General features: G+C 40.5%; 1 protein-coding gene across 1 annotated transcript in view; it reads right to left on the bottom strand.

The window, feature by feature from the left end:
• Positions 1 to 25,411, bottom strand: part of ASH1L (ASH1 like histone lysine methyltransferase) — a 198,058-nt gene that overhangs the window by 156,210 nt on the left and 16,437 nt on the right. The window contains 1 exon segment of the mRNA XM_032591884.1: positions 11,978 to 12,498. Coding sequence (XP_032447775.1) covers positions 11,978 to 12,397 — 420 coding nt within the window. The 5' untranslated portion in view covers positions 12,398 to 12,498.

Genomic DNA, 25,411 nt, shown 5'->3' with positions numbered 1-25,411 from the left:
GTCAACAGCAGAGGAGGACGAGTCTTTCGACCCTTTTTTAGGCCTATTTCATCCCTGAAGTGACAATCAGCAGCACAGCACTTATCCACCTATGGTCTTTTTCTCAGGATTTCTCCCCTCAAACCCCTAGTTGGGAAAGAGGTACAATTAAGAAATAGGCCGCCTGGGATTTTGACTCACAAAGTAAGGTCAGACAGGAAACAACTTCTCTTTCATCATGTATCCAACCTTTTCTCCCTATTAAGGAAGTTTCATAAAATCCCTATGTTTTGTTACCTCATCATATAAGGCCTTCGATTCTGATGTCTCCCCAGAAGTCTTCATTTGTTTCTACTAGGCAGCTTTATCTGAAAATTAGTTGGCAACGTGCACGTACAGGGCCGTCTGTATGTGAGTGACTTACGGCCATTAAAATGAAATAAAAGATAAGGACAGGCAACCATAAAAAGCAGCATCTGAATTAGCAAGTCAGTGTGAATTACCTGGGACTTAAGGAAACCTATGCCTTTTACCAATCTGGTTCAATAATGACTTTTTCCATTAGCAAGATCAACAATGAAATGAGAAACATTCACTTTCACCATCCCTCATTTTGTATGCCATTAAAACAAACCACGATACGGACTCAAGCAGAGATCCCTAACATCCACCACACAAAGAGAAAGTGAACTGCTCACTCAGCCAAACGCAGCAGTGATTTGGGCGGTTTCTACTGCAAAATGAGAGACTTGAGAATGAACCTGATGAGGCCACGTCTGCAGAGCACAATGGAAGGGGCCTGCTTTCTCTCCACTTGCGGGAGCAGATGCTTCCACAGCGGACGGTATTTGGGGGAAAGTGGCATCTCGAGTGTCTCCAAGGCTTCAGACAGAACGTGGCTGCCCCCTCAGGTGTTGTGTCTGAGAAAAGGCGGCTTCCCCGAGATGTGAAGACCCAGGGGGATCTGCATATTCTGCTGCTGCCCCGAGAAGCTGGGCTCTGTGCCAACTGTCCTCCTCTCTGCTACAAAATAACTCTGGCTCAAGCAGCTTCCAAGATAAACAATGGATAGATATGACGGTGAGACAACAAGACTCATTCAGAACAGGACCTGGAGATAGCCGCATACCATCAGGCCTTCCTGCTTGAACAACTGCTGACAACAAGAGGATGGGAGTGGAAAGGTAGCAGCGGAGTAATGCAGTCTTGTATCCTGGACCTTTTCACAAGGGGGTATAGAAAAGACTACGCGCACAGATGGCACCTAACTCAAAGCACAGGTAAGAGAAGAGAATGTGACCCTCTCCTATTTAGCAAGTCTCTAATTACCTGGACAGAGCTAAGGAACCTACACAAAAAAAGTGATTAAAAGCGGGGGGCGGGGGGGGGGGGGAGGCCGTGGGATAACCTGACAGCAGTAAGGATGAAACAGTGTCACTCGGGCACACCCAGTACTGGCACCACCTTTCAGAGGGTGAGTCACTAAGATGTGTTAACTGCCTTGAAAAGGTGTTTGACACCTGAAACTGTTTTCTTACAGAAGGTAATGTGGGGTTGTTTTTGAACGGGGATATTACAGACAGCTTAGTTTACCACTCTGTGTTGTGGTAAAATATTGAAATAAAGGTTTTGTTTGACCTACGATAGATGGATGGGTCTTCTAAGGGTAGTCACCAAAGTTGTGCTTTACCAGGAAATTCATGAAACAGCCACAGGTAATACTAATTTCATAAAAAGAGCAAACTATAGATTGTTTTTAAAAGACCTAAAGTTTTAATATACGCTTTTAGTAACTGATAGGAGAAAGTATCTATGAGCAGTTCAGCTAGGAAAATACATGCAAAAGCACTATCTTAATGCCAGGGAAACAAGTCCTCTTACTCCAAAACTATTTAAGGGGTGTATTTTTGGTAGTGGTGTTGGTGGTGTTTGGTTTGTTGTTGTTGTTGTTTTTAACGCTTACAGATTTCAAAACACAGTCCATAATCTGAATGATTTATTTCTAAAGCAGTTTGTGTTGACCATTAAATGCAAAAACTAAAGTGATCACTGTGACACTCAAGGAGCATTTTCTCACTAGTAAACAAAAGACAAACTAAAAATTCCACTACAATGTGACACATGTTAAAACATATATACATATATATATGTGTATATGTATATGTACACACATACACACACACACACACACACGCAATGGAAGCAAAGAGGCTGGATGGAGTTCTGGGGACGTTTCATAGAACTGGGTGACATGTGAGTGGGATCTTTCCACCCCCTCATCCTCCCTTTCTCTACTGCATACTAAAACTTCTTTTTCTATTTAGCAACTTGATGACAAATTTATTTTTCTAATTTTTCATTCTTATCTTACATAATTTACCTCTTGAGACTGAAACTAGCGGAAAAATGTTGCCAGGTATGCTTAGAAGAGTCTCCAGTTGCCTACAATTCTCAGTCACAGTAACAAGCAGCTTAGAAAAAGTTAACCGGGCTCCCTTTTGCCTTTGGCTCCTCGTTTTCAGCCTCTGTCTGTCTTCAGGGTCAGCAGTCTTCCGTAACCCTACTCAGGCAATGAAGGACTGGATAAGGAACTACAGGATAATCACTCAGCAATTTTGCCAATAAAATAAAAAGGTGGGGTGCAGAAGGAGGTTCTGTCTTGTGTCACTGCTTTTACTGTGAAAAGTTACAACCGAATCCTGTCATTGTTAGGGTCATCTTTCTGCTCTCACGTATATTGAGATGTTACTAATTCTATGGAGCTTGGCTACAAATAGCTAAAATATTCTGGTGTATGTAACTACCATCTGTGCATTTGTATCAGAATGCCTTTGCACACCTCCCAAAACGGTAGCCGGAACTTTGTATTGCAAACTTGTCTACTTGACTTTGAGATGCTTTCCAAAAATGATGGTGAAATATACATAGTATATTTTGGCTGTTAAAAAAAAAAGAATAGAAAAAGACCAAATTTAATAGTACAGAACCTATTTGGTTTTAAATGAGTGAGTAGTGGTTACTATTTCACTTTACCAATATTGTCATTTCTGAAATCTTTGTTGACATTATTATCTTCTTTTGCTAATCTGTATAATCTCAATCTAGGTAACAGACTTTGAATGAACTAAAGCCTTAGGAACACCACAAATCTGGCTTGAAGGCCCGTATCTATATTAAGGGGATCTAAGGAAGTCACAGTGAATACACAAACTACCACCCACCCACTCTCTTCCTTGGGAGTCTTCACCCAATCATATCCACTTTTCTTAACCCCTGACATTAGGTACTTGCTGGTACAAAGTGATACTCATTTATAACAAAAAGGCAGAAGTTATTATATAGATCTCAGATAATGCCCTCATATTTTCCCACCTTTTAGTTGTGAGGGGAGAGGGGGGATATTTGACATCAAGTTTCTTTTTCTTCTGGAAAGAGAACTCTTATTCTGTGAAGAATTCTATTATGAAGTAATTTTTTTTTTTTAATTTTTTTTTTCCAACGTTTATTTATTTTTAAGACAGAGAGAGACAGAGCATGAACGGGGGAGGGGCAGAGAGAGAGGGAGACACAGAATCGGAAACAGGCTCCAGGCTCTGAGCCATCAGCCCAGAGCCTGACGCGGGGCTCGAACTCCCAGACCGCGAGATCGTGACCTGGCTGAAGTTGGACGCTTAACCGACTGCGCCACCCAGGCGCCCCTGAAGTAATTTTTTTTAAGTTCATTTATTTATTTTGAGAGAGAGAACACACGTGAGTGGGGGAGGAACAGAGAGAGAGGGAGAGAGAGAGAATCCAAAGCAGGGTCTGCACTGTCAGTGCCGAACCCGATGTGGGGCTTGAACTCATGAACTGTGAGATCATGACCTGAGCCAAAATCAAGAGTCTGACACTTACCCGACTGAGCCACCCAGGTGCCCCTGAAGTAGTTGGTTTTAAACAAACATCTTTAAACAGGCCAATAGCCAGCTGTTTCCTGAACCCCCAATACACCTTACTTCCCTTCCCCCTTTGATAGTTAAATCTTTGCAACTCATGCTTAAACCTGATCTCTACTGCCACCTGCTGTCGCAGTTCTGTGTGCTCATGAAGGTGCACCAATCTGCCCCAATGTTATTCCTGCTGGACTTTCACTCCTGCATGAAGACCAAGGTAGTTCACTATTAGTAGATCTGGAAAATAAAACTCAGGTATATCTTCAGTAAGGTATAACGTTACAGCTATCCTACTTACTATAATGACAAATAATCCCAAATTTCTCAAATAGAAAAACTTTCCAAAAAAGCAATTTTAACTTTAAAATATTTTCTCTTCCTAAGAAGAACAGTAATATAAAAATTTTTTTTAACGTTTATTTATTTTTGAGACCGAGAGAGACAGAGCACGAATGGGGGAGGGTCAGAGAGAGAGGGAGACACAGAATCTGAAACAGGCTCCAGGCTCTGAGCTGTCAGCACAGAGCCGGACATGGGGCTCGAACTCATGGACCGCGAGATCATGACCTGAGCCAAAGTCAGGCGCTTAACCAACTGAGCCACCCAGGCGCCCCAGAAGAACAGTAATATAAAGTACAACCACAAAATGTTAAAATGTCACCTTAAAAACAGAAAAAATCCTGGGGGCGCCTGGGTGGCGCAGTCGGTTGGGCGTCCGACTTCAGCTCAGGTCACGATCTCGCGGTCCGTGAGTTCGAGCCCCGTGTCGGGCTCTGGGCTGATGGCTCAGAGCCTGGAGTCTGTGTCCAATTCTGTGTCTCCCTCTCTCTCTGCCCCTCCCCCGTTCATGCTCTGTCTCTCTCTGTCCCAAAAATAAATAAATGTTGAAAAAAAATTTTTTTAAATAAATAAATAAAAAAAAAACCCAGAAAAAATCCTTAAGAACAAATGGGTATGGTCATGTAATTTTTGGTTTAAAATTTTATATTAGAAGCAACGGTACGTGGTTACAAAATTTAAATACTTTGTAAGTCAGAACATAGAAGAAACTTCAACCCAAGATTTCCTTCTTTCTTTCTTTCTTTTTTAAATTTTAATTCTTTAGAGAGAGAGAGAGCAGGGGAGGGGGCAGAGAGAATCCCAAGCGGGCTCCACACTCACCCCAGGGCCTGACACAGGGCTCAAACCCACAAACCATGAGACCATAACTTGAGCCAAAATCAAGAGTCAGATGCTTAACTGACTGCTACCAGCTTCTCGAGATTTCTTAATGCTCTTCGAGATTTCTTAAATGTAGGCAAAAAATGTAGTTTCCCCAAGTTTTTGAGTGTGACACGAAAAAGCTGACTACCTAAGTACCCCACTTGTCCTCCACTGTTTTCGGAATACTCACCTATACTACCGGACTGCCAAATTCTTGTTCTACATCACAACTAACAAAGATCTGTGAGACATGCTAACTAGGTCTCTGCCCTCTATTATTTACTTTGACCTCAAAGCCCTTCTCTTTCTAGCAAATTCTAACAAAGATGCCAACACCTACTTCTGAACATGAACTCCTCTGTAAAGCTTCCCTGCATATTCTGCTGCTCCCACCTTGTCTCAAGGATTCTGTGAATTGAATACTGTGTGTATTTTTATTATGGAAGTTCTCACGCGACATCATAATAACTTGTTCACCACACAGGATAGGCAACTCAATTTATTTGTGGAGAAGTAAATAAATCAAAGAATACTCTGATGCCAGACTGGAGATTCTGTTCAAAATTAAAGGACACAAAACTTGATCCTTTTTTCTGAAAAGTATAAATATTAGTAATATAAATAATTAGAATACATATAAGTAAGGAAAGTAAAATATTACTCCCTTGCTCAGTTATCTAAAGTGTAATAGACACAATAAAAATACACATTTAGGGTAATGAAGATATTCTGAGATTAGACAGTGTTGATGACTGCACATCTTTGTATGTGGCTAATACACCACAAACCACTCAACTGTATATTTTAAAAGAGGGCATGTCATGGTATTTGAATTATATCTCAATTAAAAAATATACACATTTTATCTAAAACCAGGCTGGTCTAGGGGCGCCCGGGTGGCTCAGTCAGTTAAGCGTTTGACTCTTGGTTTGGGCTCAGGTCATGATCTCAGAGTTTGTGAGACTGAGCCCTGCATCGGGCTCCATGCTGACGCGCTGACATCGTGGAGCCTGTTTGGGATTCTCTCCTTCATTCTCTATCCCTCCCCCTGCTTGTGCATGCACTCTCTCTCAAAATAAGTAAATAAACTTGACAAAATAAATAAAACCAGGCTGATCTAACACAGAGCAAAATTTAAAGGAACTACTGTCTGTAGAAAGCCCAACATACTATTGCTATTTAGCAGAAATGACAAGGAAAGAAAAACCAAAGGCTAAGTAATTTCAAACCTTTTTCCTCAACATTCCATTTCAAAACATTTGGGATTTGTATGCAGCAATTTAAAAACTGCTAGACAAATTAGCTACACTAAGCAAGAAATGAGATACTATTATTATTATCTGTACATGTTCTTATTAAAGAAACATTAATCTATTATGTCTGTAATTTAATAAAATCTCAGACCAAAAGGACTTAATTAGAATACTTGGATTCATGTGGGTTTTAATAGCTCTCCATAAAAATCACTTCACTGAAATTCAAAATTGTATCTTCAATGAACTGTTTCTGAAAGAATCTAGTAAGTTGGCACAGGCATTTCTTTTCTAAACAGAAAACTATCTTTTGGAGGGGAAATTATAATTAGCACTGTAAATTTTATTTATCATCCATTGAGCTCATTAAATACACTCAACTAGGGGCGCCTGGGTGGTCAGTCAGTTTAACGTCCGACTTCAGCTCAGGTCATGATCTCACGGTTTGTGAGTTCAAGCCCTGCGTTAGGCTGTGTGCTGACAGCTCGGAGCCTGGAGCCTGCTTCCGATTCTGTTGTCTCCCTCTCTCTCTCTGCCCTCCCAACCCCCCAAATAAACATTAAAAAATTAAAAAAAAAAAAAAACCACTCAACTAGGCTAAAATGACATCAAATATGCTATTCACTGACAAAATGTCAGTCAACATAGCACTAAAGTTTAATGCTATGTGACCTAATCTGCAATCAATATATAGTGGTTTTATATATCCCCAATCCTTTTAAGCTCAAACAAGTCTCAGTTTTAATCACCTGTTCCAGGAAACATATTTTGGTTATTTTTCATTTGTCATAAAAGCACTTTCTTTTGGCCTAGTCTCCTAGTGAATTAAAATCCTATATAAGTAGCTATACTGCACGACTCCAAAACTGGAACTTCATTTTTTTAATGTTTATTTATTTATTTTGAAAGAGAGACAGCACGAGAAGGGAAGAGGGGCAAAGGGAGAGAGGGACTCCCAAGCAGGTTCCACACTGTCAGCAAAGAGCCGGACATGGGGCTCGATCCCATGAACTGTGAGATCATGACCTGAACTGAATTCAAGAGCAGGTTGCTCAACCAACTGAGCCACCCAGGTGCCCCCGGAATTTTGTTTAAATGCTAGAAAGGATTGTGCCATTACCTCTTCTCCTTTTAAGTTAGTGTGTAATAAATTTAAGTAAATATTATGACTTCTGCCTCTCTTCTCACTTTCTTAAACACTGCTATAGAAGAACGAATTCTGACAACTTACGAAATGACACAGACACCACAAGAAGCTGCAAGACAACAAAACCCAAATTTTTACAGGAGATTGAAAAGGATATTTCTCTTTCCACTAAAGAAAACAAGACTGGGAAATCTACAAAATTAATAACAAACATACTTATAAAATAATCAGGTGATCTCCACTCTATCCTCTTGGTAGGCTAAATAGAAGATTCTTCTATTGCAACAAAGTAAATTAACCCAGCACAAAATGTAATGCTTGTTGCGCTGTTGGCCTCCTAGAACGTAAGAAAAATCTCCAAGAATACCAAATGAGAAGAAAAAATGAGGCTGACCATAATAGGCATGGTTGCTCAGAGGGTAAATGCACCAAGCCATGGCCTCAAGGCAAAGTAGGGACCGCAGGAAAGGTATTAGGAACACACCTGAATTCCTGGCAAAGCAAATTCAGAGCTTCTCTCAAGGAAATCATCTTCCAATTAGGTTCCAAGTTCAACCACAGAGAAAGATGAACAAAATATAAATTTTATAATTAACCAGATGAATTCTAGAAAAAAAATCTGCTTTTCCCAAAATCACATTAAGTTTATAAATCAACAGGCAAGCATGCAAGGAGCACTCTAAAACAAGAGTAATGAAGGACTAGCCCTACCAGATATCAAACATAATAATTAAAACTATCACAATGGCAGATAAACAGAAACATCAATGATACAAAATGGAAAATCAGACCAGATCTAAGTACACGTATCTCCAGTATATACTAAGTGGAAAAAAGCATGACAGGGAACAGTATGTGGTATGCCACTATTTATTTTTTATTGGGGGGGGGGAGGGGGAGAGACATGTATTTGCTTGTATACACATAATATATTTGTGGGAGAAACCAAAGACACTGATGTTGGGATTTATTTCCCTGAAGATTCTTTATACCAATTTTGGTACCAAAACAACTATTTCTTTTTTCTTTTTTTTAAGTTTATTTATTTTGAGAGTGAGTGGGGGAGGGGCAGAGAGAGGGAGAGAATCCCAAGTAGGCTCAGTGCTGTCAGTGCAGATCCTGATATAGGGCTCGATCCCACAAACTGTGAGATCATGACCTGAGCTGAAATCAAGAGTTGGATGCTTAACCACTGAGCCACCCAGGCACCCCCCAAAACAACTAGTTGTTATTGTGGTATTATTTTCCAAGTGTAAATGTAAACCTGAAAATACATTCAATATATAGATCAGTTTTCTTCATTTTGGCTGAGAAATGGTTATTCTGCTTAATCAGTTATCACAGATAGTATGGGGGGGTGGGGAGGGGAGGAGTCACCAGATGGCCCAGAAGGGGATTCCAAAATAGATTTACTCAGAGGGGGTAATGATGGTAACAGTATTTCATTGTTTCCTTTTTTTTTTTTTTTTGTCTTTTAAACTGTGAATCATACAGTCTATTACCTAATCAAATAATATTTGCTGGTCCAATATCCACACTCTTACACAGGACATTTTTTATCCAGCTTCCCATGACCAAAATACCCCTTGCTATCTTAATTAGTTTCTGAATTCAGAGAGCAAGTTCAGGGTGAGGAGGATACGTGAAAATCTCTCAGACTTAAACACAGAAGCTAAAATGATAAAACCCTGAAAATGACAGAGGAAGATCTTCAATACACTGGACTTGACAACAATTTCTTGGAAAGGACACCAAAAGCACAGGCAATACAAGAAAACACAGACAAACTAGAGTTCACCAAAACTGAAAACGTTTGTGTGTCATAGGACACTGTCAAGAGCGACAAGACAGCCCACAGAATGGGAGTCAATATTCCCCAGTCTTAATTGCAGAATGTATAAAGAACCCTGAAAACTCAGCAACAAAAAAGCAGCACAATTCAAAACGTGCTGTACCAATTTCCACCAGCCATGTACCAGAGTGCTTGATTCTCCTAGATTCCTGCCAACTCTGAATTAGTAGTAGCAGTGGCAGAATGAAATTGCTCAGTTTGGCCAAAACGGAATACAGAAGGTAAGTCTCAGAATTAATTAAAAACAAACCAAGTCCACAGCACGATATGTCAATTATGCCTTAAAAATATGTATTAAATTAAAAAACTCTATTGAATAAATACGTTAAAAATACATTAAATAAAAACAAAATTAGGACCCTTACGGTCTGCACTAAACTTTAAATAAAAGGCATTACAGCATCATCCTCTAATATTTTCTCAAAAGAATGAACTAAACTTCAAACCCCAGTTATTAACGTGCCAGTTCCTAAACAGGGAATTGAAATTTTTAAAAACTAAGTGACATATTTGAATCCCTCTAAATAACAGAGTCCATGAGTAAACTACCAGAAATTTAACAATATGTCACACATTCAAGAAAAGGGAAAATTTCACTCATGGAACCGAACTTGGGTTTTGCTTCTAAAAATGACATGAACAGTTACAAAATTACATCAACACTTAACAACCATTCAGGACTAATCATGACAGCAAGTAACTTATTTTTTCCGAGGGTCTTGTTTTTGCTCTCTGAACACTGATGAAATTCTTTTAAGAGATAAAATACATGATCTATATTTGTTTTTACTAGAAACGTAAGGCCTGATATTTGCTTTATAAGCAGCACTGACAAAAGCTCAACGACTTTTGATTTTGAAGAATCAAGGGGTAAATGTTTTGGTTGTGTTTGGTAAAGCCTTGCTTTAAAAATAAATAAAGCAAAGCCCTCAAGCTTTCTTAAGACTACCAAAGATCTCATAAAAGTCCATTCCCTCCTTGGCCAAGGATGCCTCATCTTTTCGGAGTCACGAACGGTCTACGAAGCTGGCAAGAGCTACGCAAAAACGCACCCAGACACACACAGAATTCTGCACAGACTGTCGCGTTGTGAGGGCAGTGACACACACCCAACACACCCTCCCAGGGATCAAGGGTTGTGAACTCCTACATTAGGCTATAAAAAGGAAAAGAGAATATTCCCAAGAACTACCACATGCTGGATTCTTTATAGAAATTCAATTCTTTATATAATCATTTAAGCTAGGCATTCCTAATCCCACAGTATAATTGAGAAGACCAAGGCTGAGTAAGAGAAAGCCAACTGCCTGTGTATAGGTTTTAAGCCAGGATTAAAATTAGGTTCTGAGTTCATAACCCATGCTCCTTCCACTACCTCTGAAGAACTAATTCAGAGGTTACGAATATATTCAACATCCTATGCTCAAGTAACTGTTGGAAAAATAAACACCTACCCTTCACTAGCAGCTCTGCCACCTTCCCTCAGAAACCACAGACTATATTCTACTACAAATAAGATATGTGGATATAAACTACCCGTATGTTGAGAGTAAACACATACTGTGGGTGAAGTCACCTCAGTACAAAACCTCATCATTAGCATGTACTGTTAAACAAAACAAAACAAAACAAACTATAGAAAGATTACTCAAGACAATCATCCATCCCGGAGACTTTTACAAGTCTGCTGCACCAGATAAACTCTAACACTGTTTCAAATAAAAAGGTCTAGATAAAAATCTTTTTCAATCAACCTTATGAAAATCCTTGAGGTCAGAAGGAACAGATAGTATCTTCATTTCAGAGATGAGAAAAATAAGGCTCAGGATAGGTTAATCAACTTAGCTAAGATTCATCCGGTTCATTTTTTTTCAAGAATTGGTACAATACCCATTTTTTTTCCTGGCTTATAATCTTAACTCATTCACAGTTGATTTTATCAACAAAATATCCCAAGCTACCTTAGATGTCTGTGATCTCTGAAGAATACACAGCAACTATTAAAAACTTCTGGATACCAGAGCAATTCGGACAAGAACAAAAAGCCTGAATCACTATGGCTTCTGGTAACATGTAGGAAGCACGTGAATTTGATGTTAAGAAATTAACAGTGAAAATCAAGTTATTTCACACAGCCAGGATTATTCCAAAACCTTAAACCAATTCTTTCTACCTAGATCTATTGTTTTACTTACGTATGCATAACGTTTAAATATGCATGTGGGCATATAGGTAGGTAGTGTTGGAATCATTTAACAGCACTGAACCTCGATTCCTTCCCTGTTAATCTGTCTGTAGTCACACTGTTAGAAAAACAGGAAGGCAAGATTCAAATCTAGGTTTCCTAAATGCAAACCCAATACACTTTCCACTAAGCCCTGCAGGTGTAACGGTATGGGTGCGCCCAATTTACCACATTTGCCCTACCAATACAAACAGTTACACTATCATTCGCATCCCTAACAAGTCTCGCAGCCTATTTTAGTCAAGCAAAACAGACCGTTTGGTAATAACGACAGAGATGAAAACCAAACTTCCTGTGATACGTGTGTGAAGGGTGGAGGAATCCAGGTCTTGTCGCAGACCACGCATGGCTGGGAGCGCTACTCACCCGTTTTGAAGGACAGTGCTCGTTCTTCTCATCAGTCATCTTCCCGCTTTTAAGTGCTTTCCTTGGGTGCTTGATGGTTGTTTTTACGGCAGGTCGACACACATAGTTCTCCAAGTTCTTTGGAGGTTTTTTAGTTCTCTTAGCCTGAAGGCCAATTTTCAATTTCAAGTTTCCCTCTGAAAAGTTTGTTTCTTTCACTGAAAACTGTTGCTGTGCATCAGTCAAACCATCCTCTTTCCCTGCTTCACTGTTTCTTTCCCGATTCCACTTGCGAAGGTCCTCTTCCTCTTTCGCGTTGTTCTCTAGCTCTCCTTCTCTCTTGCTGACCACTGTGCCAGTACCGACGGCAGAGGGACTCTTCCTTGAAAATCCTTCGGAGTCAGAACCCAATCCTAACATAGCAGTATTTCTAGGGTCCATCACAAGTGTATGTTATTGCCAAGGAAGCTTATGAAAAGTTTACAGAACCGTGTTCCATAAAAAACAGGGATCTCCAAAACTTGCAACCAGCATCTCTTTCTCTGCAGGACAGACCACAACAAAAACTCATCAGAATAGAGGCAACTATCAATTAACGTGAAAAATGGGTAAAAGGGGAGGAGGGACGAGGAGGTCAGGAAGAAGCCCAAATCACAATTAAGACTAACCAAAATGCAGTACCAAATACATGTACATTGATTTATAAATTTAAAATTTTAGAATAAGCTTATTATTCCACAGGTATCACATACAAGCTACTGTGCTACACGTCGTGGCCTGAGTGCTCCAACCTTTCGTAAGGTTTTAGGCTTTGCAAAGGGTCAGGACTCTTAGGTTGGAATTATCTTTGCTGCTGGTGTACAATTCAGCTCTGAATTCATTCACTCATTCATTCATTCAAAATATTTCTGAGCTCCTATCATGTGCCGGGCATTGTGCAATAACCTGGAAATACAGTGCTCAGGAGAACAGATCCAGCTCCTAAATTTACAAGCCTTATACTCTAGGGACAAAGACAATCATTAAACAAACAATGATACAAATGATTTATAACAATTGTTATAAAAACTTTGAAAACCAGATATTTAATTTTACAAGTTTTCCCATTAGCAAACAGTCAGGTGGCATGCCTTAATTCCCCAAACCCGTAAAATATTTTTTTCAAATGCATAAAATGTTTCAATCAGCATGCCAAATTATTATTTTACAACAGATGTACACCTTACCTGAGAATCTGAATAGTCTACCCAGGGCAACCCCCTTCTCAGAAATAGTGAGCCTCAGGGAACCAGATTACCATATAACCAGAAGGCTAATGAATACAAAGCCAAAACAATTCACTACTTTTGAGGATTGACAGACTATATATATGCACATAGCCAACTCAAGATCCAGAACGAGTATCTGAAAAAGAGAACACCCTATTCATTAGAACATTCCATTGATAAAGTAGAATATTTCACAGTTTAAACTAGGTGCTTAAGACTTTTCTTTCCAACAAGATTGTAAGATTCTCAAGGATGAAGATCACAGAACAATTTCACAACTCCTACCAGAAATGCAAGTCAAATGCACAGCCCAGTGCCTGAGAACACAGCAAGGGTTCAAAAGAAGGTGCCAACAATTAATTACTACTAGTAACAGCAGGAGCACAACATTTTCAGCACTCAACAAATACTGGCCAACGGACTGACCTCTTCAGTTTGTTCCCACTCTATTCATTCACAAAAGTGGCCGCAAGGGGAACCTTCCAATCAGCTCCCTCGGACAATTCTTGCAGTCTACCACCTCAAAGATTAACACTTCACAAGAGCTTCCAGACCTTTCACAATCGGGCTCTAACTATTCAAACCTGCTTATCCCAGTGATTTAGTCCACTCAGTTTTCCTTACTGTCCCTAACAAGTCATGATCGTTTCTGTTTCTGTGCCCTGTGCTTGCTTTCCCTCTAGAAGTACAAAGCCCTATCTTTTCCACGATGGTTCACAAGCCTGGAATTTAACTCTGAGGACCACAAGCTTATTCATAAACTCACTAGTGACAAAACCTGATCGGACCGGATCTGGATCCACTTTGGCCTTAATCACCACGATTTTTGTGAATCGTCATACATTTCAATGCGGAAGTATTAATGTGCCTGATTAAGGAGCACCACTCTAAACATCACAGTGGAAGTAAGCCAATCTACGATATCTTACTCAAAGCAAAAAACAAACTTTTGGACGATGGTTTGTGGACTTATGTTCTCACACCTACATTTAAGCCTGCACTGACCTGATCCTTCCCTGAATACCTGTTATCAGTATGGGATCACACTTTGAATAACTGGCTTTTTTTTTTTTTTTCCCTTGCTGAACATTTGTCAACTCCACCCTCGAATAGGCTGGAGTAACGGCGTAAGATTTATGAGGGCAGGGACCCCTTCTGGCTTGTTCCCCACTATATCCCCAGCACTTGGCACAATGTATAGCACATATTTCAGTACCCAATAAATAGGTGAATGGATGAATGAATTTTAAGGCCCCTATAGCTTCTAACATAATGTCTGGTATGTAGAAAATGCTTCCCCTTTTCTTTTTCATAGGAATTCATCTTGTGTTGTATCAACAATCCTATATATGAGTTTGTTCTCATAGGTTTATTATATGTGTTCCACAGAGGTGGATTTCTATACGCTTCCTACAACATCCAGCATGAGCAACAGCTTCAAAATCACATCTTAACCTCTTCTGTCTCTGTGCCGTCCAAGCTGGTGTAAGGAAAACAATCATGCTCACTGACCTCACTTTACACTCCTAAGCACCAACCTCAACTGGACCCTCGGTGTAGCAAACCCGCTTCCCAAACCCAGCATCTCCTACACAGCGTCTTCAAGTCCTCTCCACCCTCATGGACTGTGCCTCCACTCTGATGATGGCAGTGGAAACAATCAGAAGAAAACGGCTACGAGGTCCCCCCAGACTGCATACCTCCGCACCTCCTGTGTCTGCTCCCACAAAGAGTCTGCCTTCCCTCCTATCATAATATACTTCCAACCCCTCCACTTGAGCACAAAATCCCACTCTCGCTGCCTTCTCAAGAGCATTATTCAGGCAACTATCCTCTTTCCCCTTGCGTCATCTACACCTCACACTCCTCCTCTGGCCGATGCCCATCAGCATGAAAACATACTACAGTATTTCTCATCTAAGGCATCTGCTCTTGACCCCATATCCTCCACCAGCTTCCCATGTCTCTGTTCCCCCTTACAACTTCTTCAAAGGGCAGTCCAGACTCCCCACCTCCAGATCCTCCACTTTCCTCTGCAGTGCCCTGATCACACTTTCACCACTACCTCTCCACAGAAAACGCTGGTCAGGGTCACCACTGTGCTCCTCGCTAAGGACACCCATCGGGTGTACTTAGGACCCTCGTCCTCTACTTGACTTAGCAACAGAAGGTGACTTTTGGGACCCCTCTCTGGATTCAACCTCAGTCTCCTTTGTCAGTTTTTTCTTTTCTCCCTGAACCTTAAACACTGGAGCATCCCAGGGCATGCTCTTCCCTTCTCTAGCTACACCCACCTGCTAAAGGAGCAAATCTAATCTTCTGGTTTTAAATTATATCTAACACTATTGATTAATGGATCTTTTTTTTTTTTTAAGTTTTTATTTCTTTTTCAACGTTTATTTATTTTTGGGACAGAGAGAGACAGAGCATGAACGGGGGAGGGGCAGAGAGAGAGGGAGACACAGAATCGGAAACAGGCTCCAGGCTCTGAGCCATCAGCCCAGAGCCTGACGCAGGGCTCGAACTCCCGGACCGCGAGATCGTGACCTGGCTGAAGTCGGACGCTTAACTGACTGCGCCACCCAGGCGCCCCTTAAGTTTTTATTTCTTAGAGAGAGAGGAGAGAGGAGCCAAGCAGGCTCCACGTTGACAGTGGGGAGGCTCAAAACCAGGAACTTTAAGATCATGACCTGAGCCAAAATCAAGAGTCGGACACTTAAGCAACCGAGCCACCCAGGTGCCCCAATTCACAAACTTCTATCCCCAGAGAGAGGCCAGCTGAGAAGACTGCCTCAAACTCCAGACTCCTGTATCTAAATGCTTACCTGACACATTGCCTGCATGTCTAACGGGTGCTGCAAGCTCAGGTGTCTAAAATCAATTTACCTTCACCCTCACTCCCCCTCCATCTGTCCTTCCCACTCTTCCTCATCTCAATAAACAACTCCAGCTGGAAATATTTGGACTCAAAATTCCTAATGATCCTTGATTCCTTTTGCTAATGCCCCACATGTCCATTCAGTTGGCAAAGTCTTTTTTGCCTTCGAAATACGTGTAGAATCCATTTCTCATTAATTTGACAGCTATCAATCAGATCCAAGTGATACCTGACCTGGACTGTTGCAAATGTCATTTAACTGGCTCCATTCCTCAGCCCTTTGTAACTCTCTACAGTCTTCTCAACTCAGCAGCAGGGTGATCCTTTTAATCAGATCATGTCACTCCCCTCCCAAGGGCTTCCCGTATCACTCCAAGTGGAACCAAAGTCTTTACAATGGTCTAAAGGCCCCATTTACTCTGCCAGATAAACCCCTCAGCTTCTTTTCCATCTCTTACCAACCTCCCCACTTAGTTCTGAGAAGGGGGTCAGGGGCACAGGCCTCCTCCTTCTGTTTCTCAAAAACAAACTCGAACTACTCCTTTGGGAGGGCCTTGCATGTATCGTTCTGTCTGACTAGAACACTCTTTCCCACGATAACTGCACACTTTGCTTCATGTCTTTGCCTAAACGTCACCTTATAGAGCAGGCGCTCCCCGACAATCCTTTATGAGCACACCCACTGTCCTCTTCTGACATTCTGTCCTGTTTTATTTTTTCTCCACCACTCTTCTCACTGCCTGGTGTACAACGCATTTCTTTACTGTTGATATCTTTCCATGGGAATGTCAAGTCCACCAGGAAACAGATTTTTGTCAGTTTAGTTCAATGTAATGTCCTACACCTAGAACTATACCTGGCATATAGGAGGTGTTCAATAAATATTTGAATTAATTGCATGTCTTATATAGGATGTATCTCATTGGCTTTAATTTGTTCCTTTTCTAGTTCTTTTCCCCACTTCCTTCTTCTCCTTTTTTTTTTTTTAAATGTTTATTTATTTGGGGGGGGAGGGGCAGAGAGAGAGGGAGACAGAGGATCCCAAGCAGGCTCCAGGCTCTGAGCTGTCAGCGCAGAGCTCGACATGGGGCTCGATCCCACACATCGTGAGATCACGACCTGAGCTGAAATCAAGAACTGGATGCTTAGCTGGCTGAGCCACCCAGGCACCCATGTTGCTGTTGTTTAAATCTTCTTGTTTCTTAATCTTTAATACCCATCCTGGGTTTCATGTTACTAGTGAACTGACAGATTTGCTATGTATGTTTTTGGTTAGTTATGAAACCAAATCTGTTCTAGAATAAAAACAAAAATGTACACAAAACAACTGTTTTTATATTCACTGCTCACAAGTACACACATTCAAAGATTTCCCTGTAATTGTTCTTTATAATGAAAGAATTCCAGAAGTCTTAATGTGTATTTATAAATGTGAGGCAGAATTTCAGTATTTCTTCCAAACAACTCAAAAGCATTTTCTACCAGCACTTAATTCATTTTTAACACATTCCAGAGAAGGGCTTGGCGAGCGTGATTCTCTTCATTTTAAAACGGAAAAACTGAATCCAAGTGACACAGATCATATAAACAGCAGAATATCAATAAGCTAAAAAAGGACTTGAAAACAATGATCACTACCCTAGAAATGTACGTAAGAATAGAGAAATACTGTTTCCCTGGCTTGATCAAAGAGAAACAGAATAGCATGCCTGAGGGCATATTCTGTGAATGCACTTAGGCAGTGAGCCTGGAAAAGCATGATTGTCAAACCCTATACACCAAATTTAAGTGTTTCTAGTAAAGATAAATCCAAATTCTGAAGATACTTCACAGCAAAGAATGTTTTTTATCGGCTAAATGTAAACTGCTTAAAAACCAGTCCCTACAGGGGCGCCTGGGTGGCGCAGTCGGTTAAGCGTCCGACTTCAGCCAGGTCACGATCTCGCGGTCCGTGAGTTCGAGCCCCGCGTCGGGCTCTGGGCTGATGGCTCAGAGCCTGGAGCCTGTCTCCGATTCTGTGTCTCCCTCTCTCTCTGCCCCTCCCCCGTTCATGTTCTGTCTCTCTCTGTCCCAAAAATAAATAAACGTTGGAAAAAAAAAATTATTTAAAAAAAAAAAACCAGTCCCTACAGAATGCTGATTTTAAACTTTCAAAGCAGTGTTCTTGGTGAATGATATTCTGTCGCAAAGATTTTGGAAAGGTATTTACACAATCTAGGTTCTCCATCCAGGGGCAAGGATGCCATGTTGTTACACAATATACTCTGGTTCACACTACAATGTACTAGAGAAACACAGAGCTAATAAGGCTGCTAGAACCTCTTCACTCTAAGAGGCAAATTCAACGTTCACATCACATGCAAATTTGGGATTGAAAGTATGTCTTCAAATCACTGAGACCATCCAGAACAGTCTAGTCCAAATTCAAGGGAAGCTAACACTAAATCTATAGCATGAAGCTCTCTTGCCTCGATCATTTTAGCTGTGAACAAACTTTTTAGAAGATTGCTAATTATATTAATAGGATATAAACATTCTATCAACACAAAGTATGATAATCTAACAACATGTCAGATATCTATAAATTTACAAAGCAAATCACATTTCACAGTGATTTATGAATGTCCTATTGCTGTACATTCTGCAATATGACAATACCCAGGCAAGCAAAACAAATACAAAATTTCCAAACAGGAACTAATCAAACTTGTTTTTACCACCACACCCTATTCCCTCTATAAAGTGACCAGTACCTACTCACCCACACCCCCCATACTAATCTCACATCCAAGTAACAAACAATGGATCCGACAAAAATACACAAATTCACTGTTAATACAATGCTCTGGTCTGTGAGATACTACACCATTAGGGAAAACAATTCCACTAAGTTTGGAGACTGTCTTATGTAGATACCTTGTCTATCATGAGAGCCGGAAGGGAATCGACACATTTGATAAACACTATTTAGCAAGGCAATATAAAATCAACTACGTAGTTCCTAAATACTACAAATATTGAGTCCTTACAGTGCATTCAGCACTAGTTACATAAAAAAATTTACCAAGCTCTTAACACATGAGAAGCTCTGTGCTAATGTGTTATATAGATGATCTCGTGTAAGCCTCACCATGAGGTAGTTACTATTATTATTCCCTTTTCAGGGATGAAAAAACAACAACCAACAAAAGGTTGAACCCAGGTCTGTCTGACTCCTCTTAAATACCAAGTTATGCTGCCTCCCAAAGGCCATTTTTGTTCCTGCCCTGACTACCCCTCTCTGCTACACCTGGCATATACTTGGTGTGTGAAATCCCCTCTTGTCTTCCATGGTCACACATTCCAGGGGCTCTCCATCTACCTCTGTGATCATTATACCACTTTCTTTTTTTAAAGGGTTTTTTTTTTTTTTCAACGTTTATTTATTTTTGGGACAGAGAGAGACAGAGCATGAATGGGGGAGGGGCAGAGAGAGAGGGAGACACAGAATCGGAAACAGCCTCCAGGCTCTGAGCCATCAGCCCAGAGCCCGGGGCGGGGCTCGAACTCACAGACCGCAAGATCGTGACCTGGCTGAAGTCGGACGCTTAACCGACTGCGCCACCCAGGCGCCCCAATATACCACTTTCTTTATGGATTCATCAATCTTAATCTATCCCTTCATTCAATATTTAGAGAACCTCAAAATAGGTTTTGGGAATTGTGACACCCACTGTAGATATGGTTGTAAGTAATATGATACGGTCCTAGGTCTCGTGAACTTTACATTTTGGAGGGGGGGGGGCAGATAAATGACTAATTATTTAAACATGCAATAACAACTTATAATGAATGTGAAGGTACTAACTTTGTGAGCTAGCTTATCAAGGAAACTTGCAGGGACAGGGAATATAATGTTAGAAAAACAGCTAACTCTAATCTGAAACCCAATCTATTTGCCTGAAATAGCCAGGCAAAATGTGGAGGTAAGTATGTTCCCAAATTAGAGAACAGTATGTGTAAAAAATCCCTGAGATTTGTAAAGATTAACAGCAGATACACCAAAGGGGGTGACAGCACAAAACAAAAATGGAAAGATAAATGAAAATAGCTTGCAAAGAGCCTTGTTGGGCTATATTAAGGATTTGGAATCCAAAAAGAAACTCTAAGCAGGAGAGTAACAAGATAAATTTACATTTTAAGAAAACCTCTCCGTCTGCTGTGGAAGAAAGATTAGAAAGACAGTAAAAGTTGATTCTGGAACACCAGTTATTAGAGAGGTAGCACTGGAAATTAAAAAAAAAAAATGGATGCATTGAGACATATTGCAGGGGTGTTAACTGATTTGATTTGTTCACCAGATGCAGGAACAGAGGGAGAGAACTGAAGACTCAAGTAAGTGGTGGTACCACTGAGACATCCCATCACAAATACTTACCGAGTGCCCATCGTGGACAAGAACTGGGGGTACAGCAGTGCACAAAACACAAAAACCCCTGCCCTCATGGGGCTGACATCACAGAAGTTGTTTGGCAGGATGAGACAGAAAGAGGAGACTAAGAGTTCAATGAGAATGTTAAATGTCAGATGTCTGGGACACGCTGAAGTGGAAAGGCCAAGCTGCCAGCCCCGAATGCCCGCACGGGACACCTACGGAGAGAGTCAGTAGGACAACGCTATATAAATATATAATGGAGTTTTAGAAAAAAATGTTTTTAACTTGGGAAGAAAGGTAATTTATCTGAACTCTCTCTAAAATGTAAGAATAACTTTTCTTTCTTTTTAGGTAAGTACACTTACCTGAAATTACCGCATTAGCTTAAAATAAGTAAAGTCTAGTTTGTCTCATCTGTGATCATGTCTTCTCTGTGGTCTTTACCAAACACACTTAGAGACTGTAATCACTGTTCTGTTTCTCAACAGTAAAAAAACAGATATAAATGAACTATAGAAGATTTAAAAAAATTACAGCACGCTATGTATCTTTCTCCTGGCTTTCATGCTCTTACGATGCTTATAGATGACCGGCCTATTTCTTAGGACCTACCACCCCAGCTAAGTGAGCACAGTGCCACAGCTAAGTGAGCACGAGCCACCAGTGGCTCGTCAGAAACGTGGCAGTCATCCTTGACTCCTCTCACTCTCCTACTCCCAACGTCAACCTGCCACCAAGACTCGTCAGTTCCACATAAATAATGTTTGATCACACCCGGTTCTAAGTCCACTACCGTCCACAACAGCAGATCTGACACAAAGCAGGGCAGCTTCCCACCTTCCCTGTGTATTTAACCTTGTTCCCCCCCGTCCCTTCTCTAAGATGTGGCCAGAAATATAACTTTTTTAGAATTTTTATTTATTTTGGGGCATCTGGGTGACTCGGTTGAGCATCTGATTTTGATTCAGGTCATGATCTCACACAGCTTGTGGGTTTGAGCTTGGTGTTGGGCTCTGTGCTGACAGCTCAGAGCCTGGGACCTGCTTCAGATTCTGTGCCTCCCTCTCTCTCTGCCCCTCCCCTGCTCATGCTCTCGGTCTCAAAACTAAATACGCACTCAAAAAAAATTAAAACTTTTAAAATACATTTTTCTTTTGAGAGAGCATGCACATACATGCACATACACGCAAACGTGCAAGTGGTGAAGGCGCAGAGAGAGAGACAGGGAGAGGGAGAGAGAGAAATCCTAAGTAATCTCCACACTGTCAGCACAGAGCCCAACATGGGGATCGATCCCGTGAATCATGAGACCATGACCTGAGCCAAAATCAAGAGTCAGATGCTCAGCCGAATGAGCCACCCAGGCACCCCCAGAAATAGGATTTAAAAATAATCTGATTATGTCATTTCCCTGCTAGACCAAGGGAGATCTTAAGTGCTCATGCAGCATCTGTAAGTCTCTTAACACTCATCATCCTGGTAAGTTATGTGCTTTTGGTAAGTTACATGCACAATACCCAGATTTTCCACTATAGCATTTGTTCCATGAGACTAAGAATCCTGACTGCTTTATTTCCTGAAATATCCTTAGCAAAGTACCTGGAACATAAAAGGTATTCAATAAATATCTACTGACTGAATAAGCAAACGTACATATTGCTGTATTTTAAGTTACGTATATAGACAATGACTAAAAGACAACAGAGTGAAAATGAAAATATTAAAGAATTGGCATTTTCTTTAAATATCATATAATCTTATGCTGTTATTACGATTTAAACAATAAACACTGTGTATCGCCATATAATTTGCTCTTCAGAAGTAAAAGGGTAAGCGGTATACTAAATGGCTTAAGACATTTTATACTGAATCACTGATTTTACATAAATCACTGAAATCACAAAAAGCTAGAACATCTTCATAAAGATAAAATTTGAACTGTGTTCCTAAATAATTTATACACCATAAACAACACTTACAGAGTTGGATAAAGCTTTCTTTACTCAACTACAGAACATTTCATTTAAAAGAGTGTGACAACCACCAATAACTTCTAACTTTCAAAGCACTAATCACCAATAAATCCAGCTATTTTCACACTTATGTACTGTATATAGTTCTTAAATTTCAAGATGCCAGAGATTTAAAAAGGATTTATGAATCATTGACCACATTTTCAGAAAATTTTTTTAACCACTACCACAATAAATATAATAATCAACTGTGTTATTTCCTAATTTTGGAAACATTAAACTGGGAGGAAAGAGTGTGTCTCATGAACAAGGAAAAACTATATTATAGCAACAAACTAATTCTAGAAAGTCAAACCAGGAAAGTAAAATACAAGACATAAATCACAAATAGTTAGCCACAAGAGGAAAATACATACAAAAAGCATTCCCAAAGCTAAATCCTGGGGGGGAAAATCATACTCACTATTACACAGATAATCTAATCAAACCTTGCTTAGCTCTTCCTGAGAAGTAGAGTTAACAATGACTCAATTATGTAACCTCAACTCTGTTTTTTAAAAAAGATGGGATGGGGAGCACCTAGCTGGGTCAGTCAATGGAACACGCAACTCGATCTCAGGGTTGGGGTTCAGAGATTACTTAAAAATAATACCTTTTTTTTTAACGTTGATTCATTTTTTTTTTTTATTTTTTTTTATTTTTGAGACAGAGCATGAGCAGGGAAGGGACAGAGAGAGAGGGAGACACAGAATCGGAAGCAGGCTCCAGGCTCTGAGCCATCAGCACAGAGCCCGATGCGGGGCTTGAACTCACAGGCTGTGAGATCATGACCTGAGCTGAAGTCGGATGCTCAACCGACTGAGCCACCCAGGTGCCCCTAACGTTGATTCATTTTTGAGAGACTGAGCATGAGTGAAGGAGGGGCAGAGAGGCAAGGAAACACAGAATCTGAAGCAGGCTCCAGGCTCCAGGCTGTGAGTAGAGCCCAATGTAGGGCTCGAACCCATGAACCGGGAGATCATGACCTGAGCTGAAGTCAGACACTTAACCAACGGAGCCACCCAGGCGCCCCTAGAAATAAAATCTTAAAAAAAAAAAAAAAAAGTGGGATGGGGCTGTAGTTGCAAGGAATATATAGGGATGGTGATGCCTATCCCTAGAGAATTCTAAAATGGCAACAGGAGGGAAGAAAAAGTTACATCAGCTTTTCCCATAAATGAATTGTTACATTTGGACAAGGGTTAGGGGCTGTGAACTCAGGCCAATGCATGTGGTTTTACATTAAACAAAGGAGTCACTTCAAAAGAGCGCCATTCATATTGTAAACATCTTCCATTTGTTTTTCATAAAAATTTTCTTTGGAGAAATGAGTAGGAATGTGAGAGGGTGCAGACACTTTGGGAAACAGCCTGGCAGTTCTTCAAAAGGTTAAACAGAGTCACCACATGGGCCAGCAAGTTCACTGCTACGTATATACCCAAGAAAAATGAAAGCATACGTCCACACAAAAACGTGTACACAAATGTTCACAGCGATGTTATCCAGACAATGGAATGTGATTCATCCATGAAAAAGAATGAAGTGCTGGTACATCCTATGATGCAGACGAACCCTGAAAATTGATGCTAAGTGAAGGAAGCCAGTTCCAAAAGACAACAAATTACAGAATTCCATTTATGTGAAGTGTGCAAAAAAAAAGGCAAATCCATAGAGACAGAAAGTAGACTAATGGTTACCTAGGGACGGGGGAAAAAGGGAAGGCCGGGATGGAGTGACTGCTAACGGGCACCAAGATCAAATTTTCTAAAATCAGGTGGCGGTAATGGTTGTATAACTATGCGAATACACCAAGAACCACTGAATTGTACACTTTAAATCAGTGACTTGTACAGAACATGAAATACATCTCAATGAAGCCATTTAAAAATTTTTTGGCAGATCAAAATAAGGTATTTCAAGGAAGAGGTTCCCTTCCTATTTTGCATAAAAATGAAATATGGGCTAGAGGCAATCTTGTAAAACTCTTTTCAATCAATAGCTTTCAACATGGCAACAAGCTGATTTATTTGACATATGTTGCTACATGTTGACCTAATTGGCTATTCATATGGAGAAAACAAACTCAGACCCATTATATACAAAAATAATTTCTTCATAGATTTAATAGCTATGTGAAAAATAAAAGTACTTGAAAAATATTTGTGAATATTTCTATAGCCTATAATAGAGAAAAACATTTTTTTAAGTTTATTTATTTTGAGAAAGAGAGAGTGCACCCACGCATGGGGGAGGCGCAGAGAGAGGGGAAAAAGAGAATCCCAAGCAGGCTCTGCACTGACAGCGCAAGCCTGATTCAGGGCTCTGACTCACAAACTGAACAGTGAGATCATGACCTGAGCCGAAACCAAGAGTCAGACACTTAACCAACTGAGCCACCCAGGCGCCCCGGTACAGAAACCTTCTTAAGCAATTCAAGAAACTAGAAGCCATTAAGGAAAATACTGAAAGATCTGATTATATAAAAACTCTATAGATCAGTATGTAAGAGTTACTCTACAAAATAGTAAATAAGAAACAATATACGAGAGATATGCATAAGCAATCACAGAAAAGATGGAAATAATCAAGTTGAAACAAAATGAGGCAGCACATCACTAGCAGTCAGGGAGGTGTGAATTAAAACAAGGTATTTTTCACTCTTCAGTTCGGTTGCATTCAATTTTTTTAATGTTTATTTATTTTTGAGAGAGACAGACAGAGTGGGAGCAGAAGAGGAGCAGAGAGAGAGGGGGGAAGACACAGAATCTGAAAGAGGTTCCAGGCTCTGAGCTGTCAGTGCAGAGCCTGATGCAGGGCTCGAACTCATGAGCCATGAGATCCTGACCTGAGCTGAAGTAGGATGCTCAACTGACTGAGCCACCC

This window comes from Lynx canadensis, chromosome F1 (genome assembly GCF_007474595.2).
Source record: "Lynx canadensis isolate LIC74 chromosome F1, mLynCan4.pri.v2, whole genome shotgun sequence".
NCBI classification, from domain to species: domain Eukaryota; kingdom Metazoa; phylum Chordata; class Mammalia; order Carnivora; family Felidae; genus Lynx; species Lynx canadensis.
The sequence above is the reverse complement of the archived record's forward strand: the minus strand, read 5'-3'. Positions and strand labels throughout refer to the sequence as shown.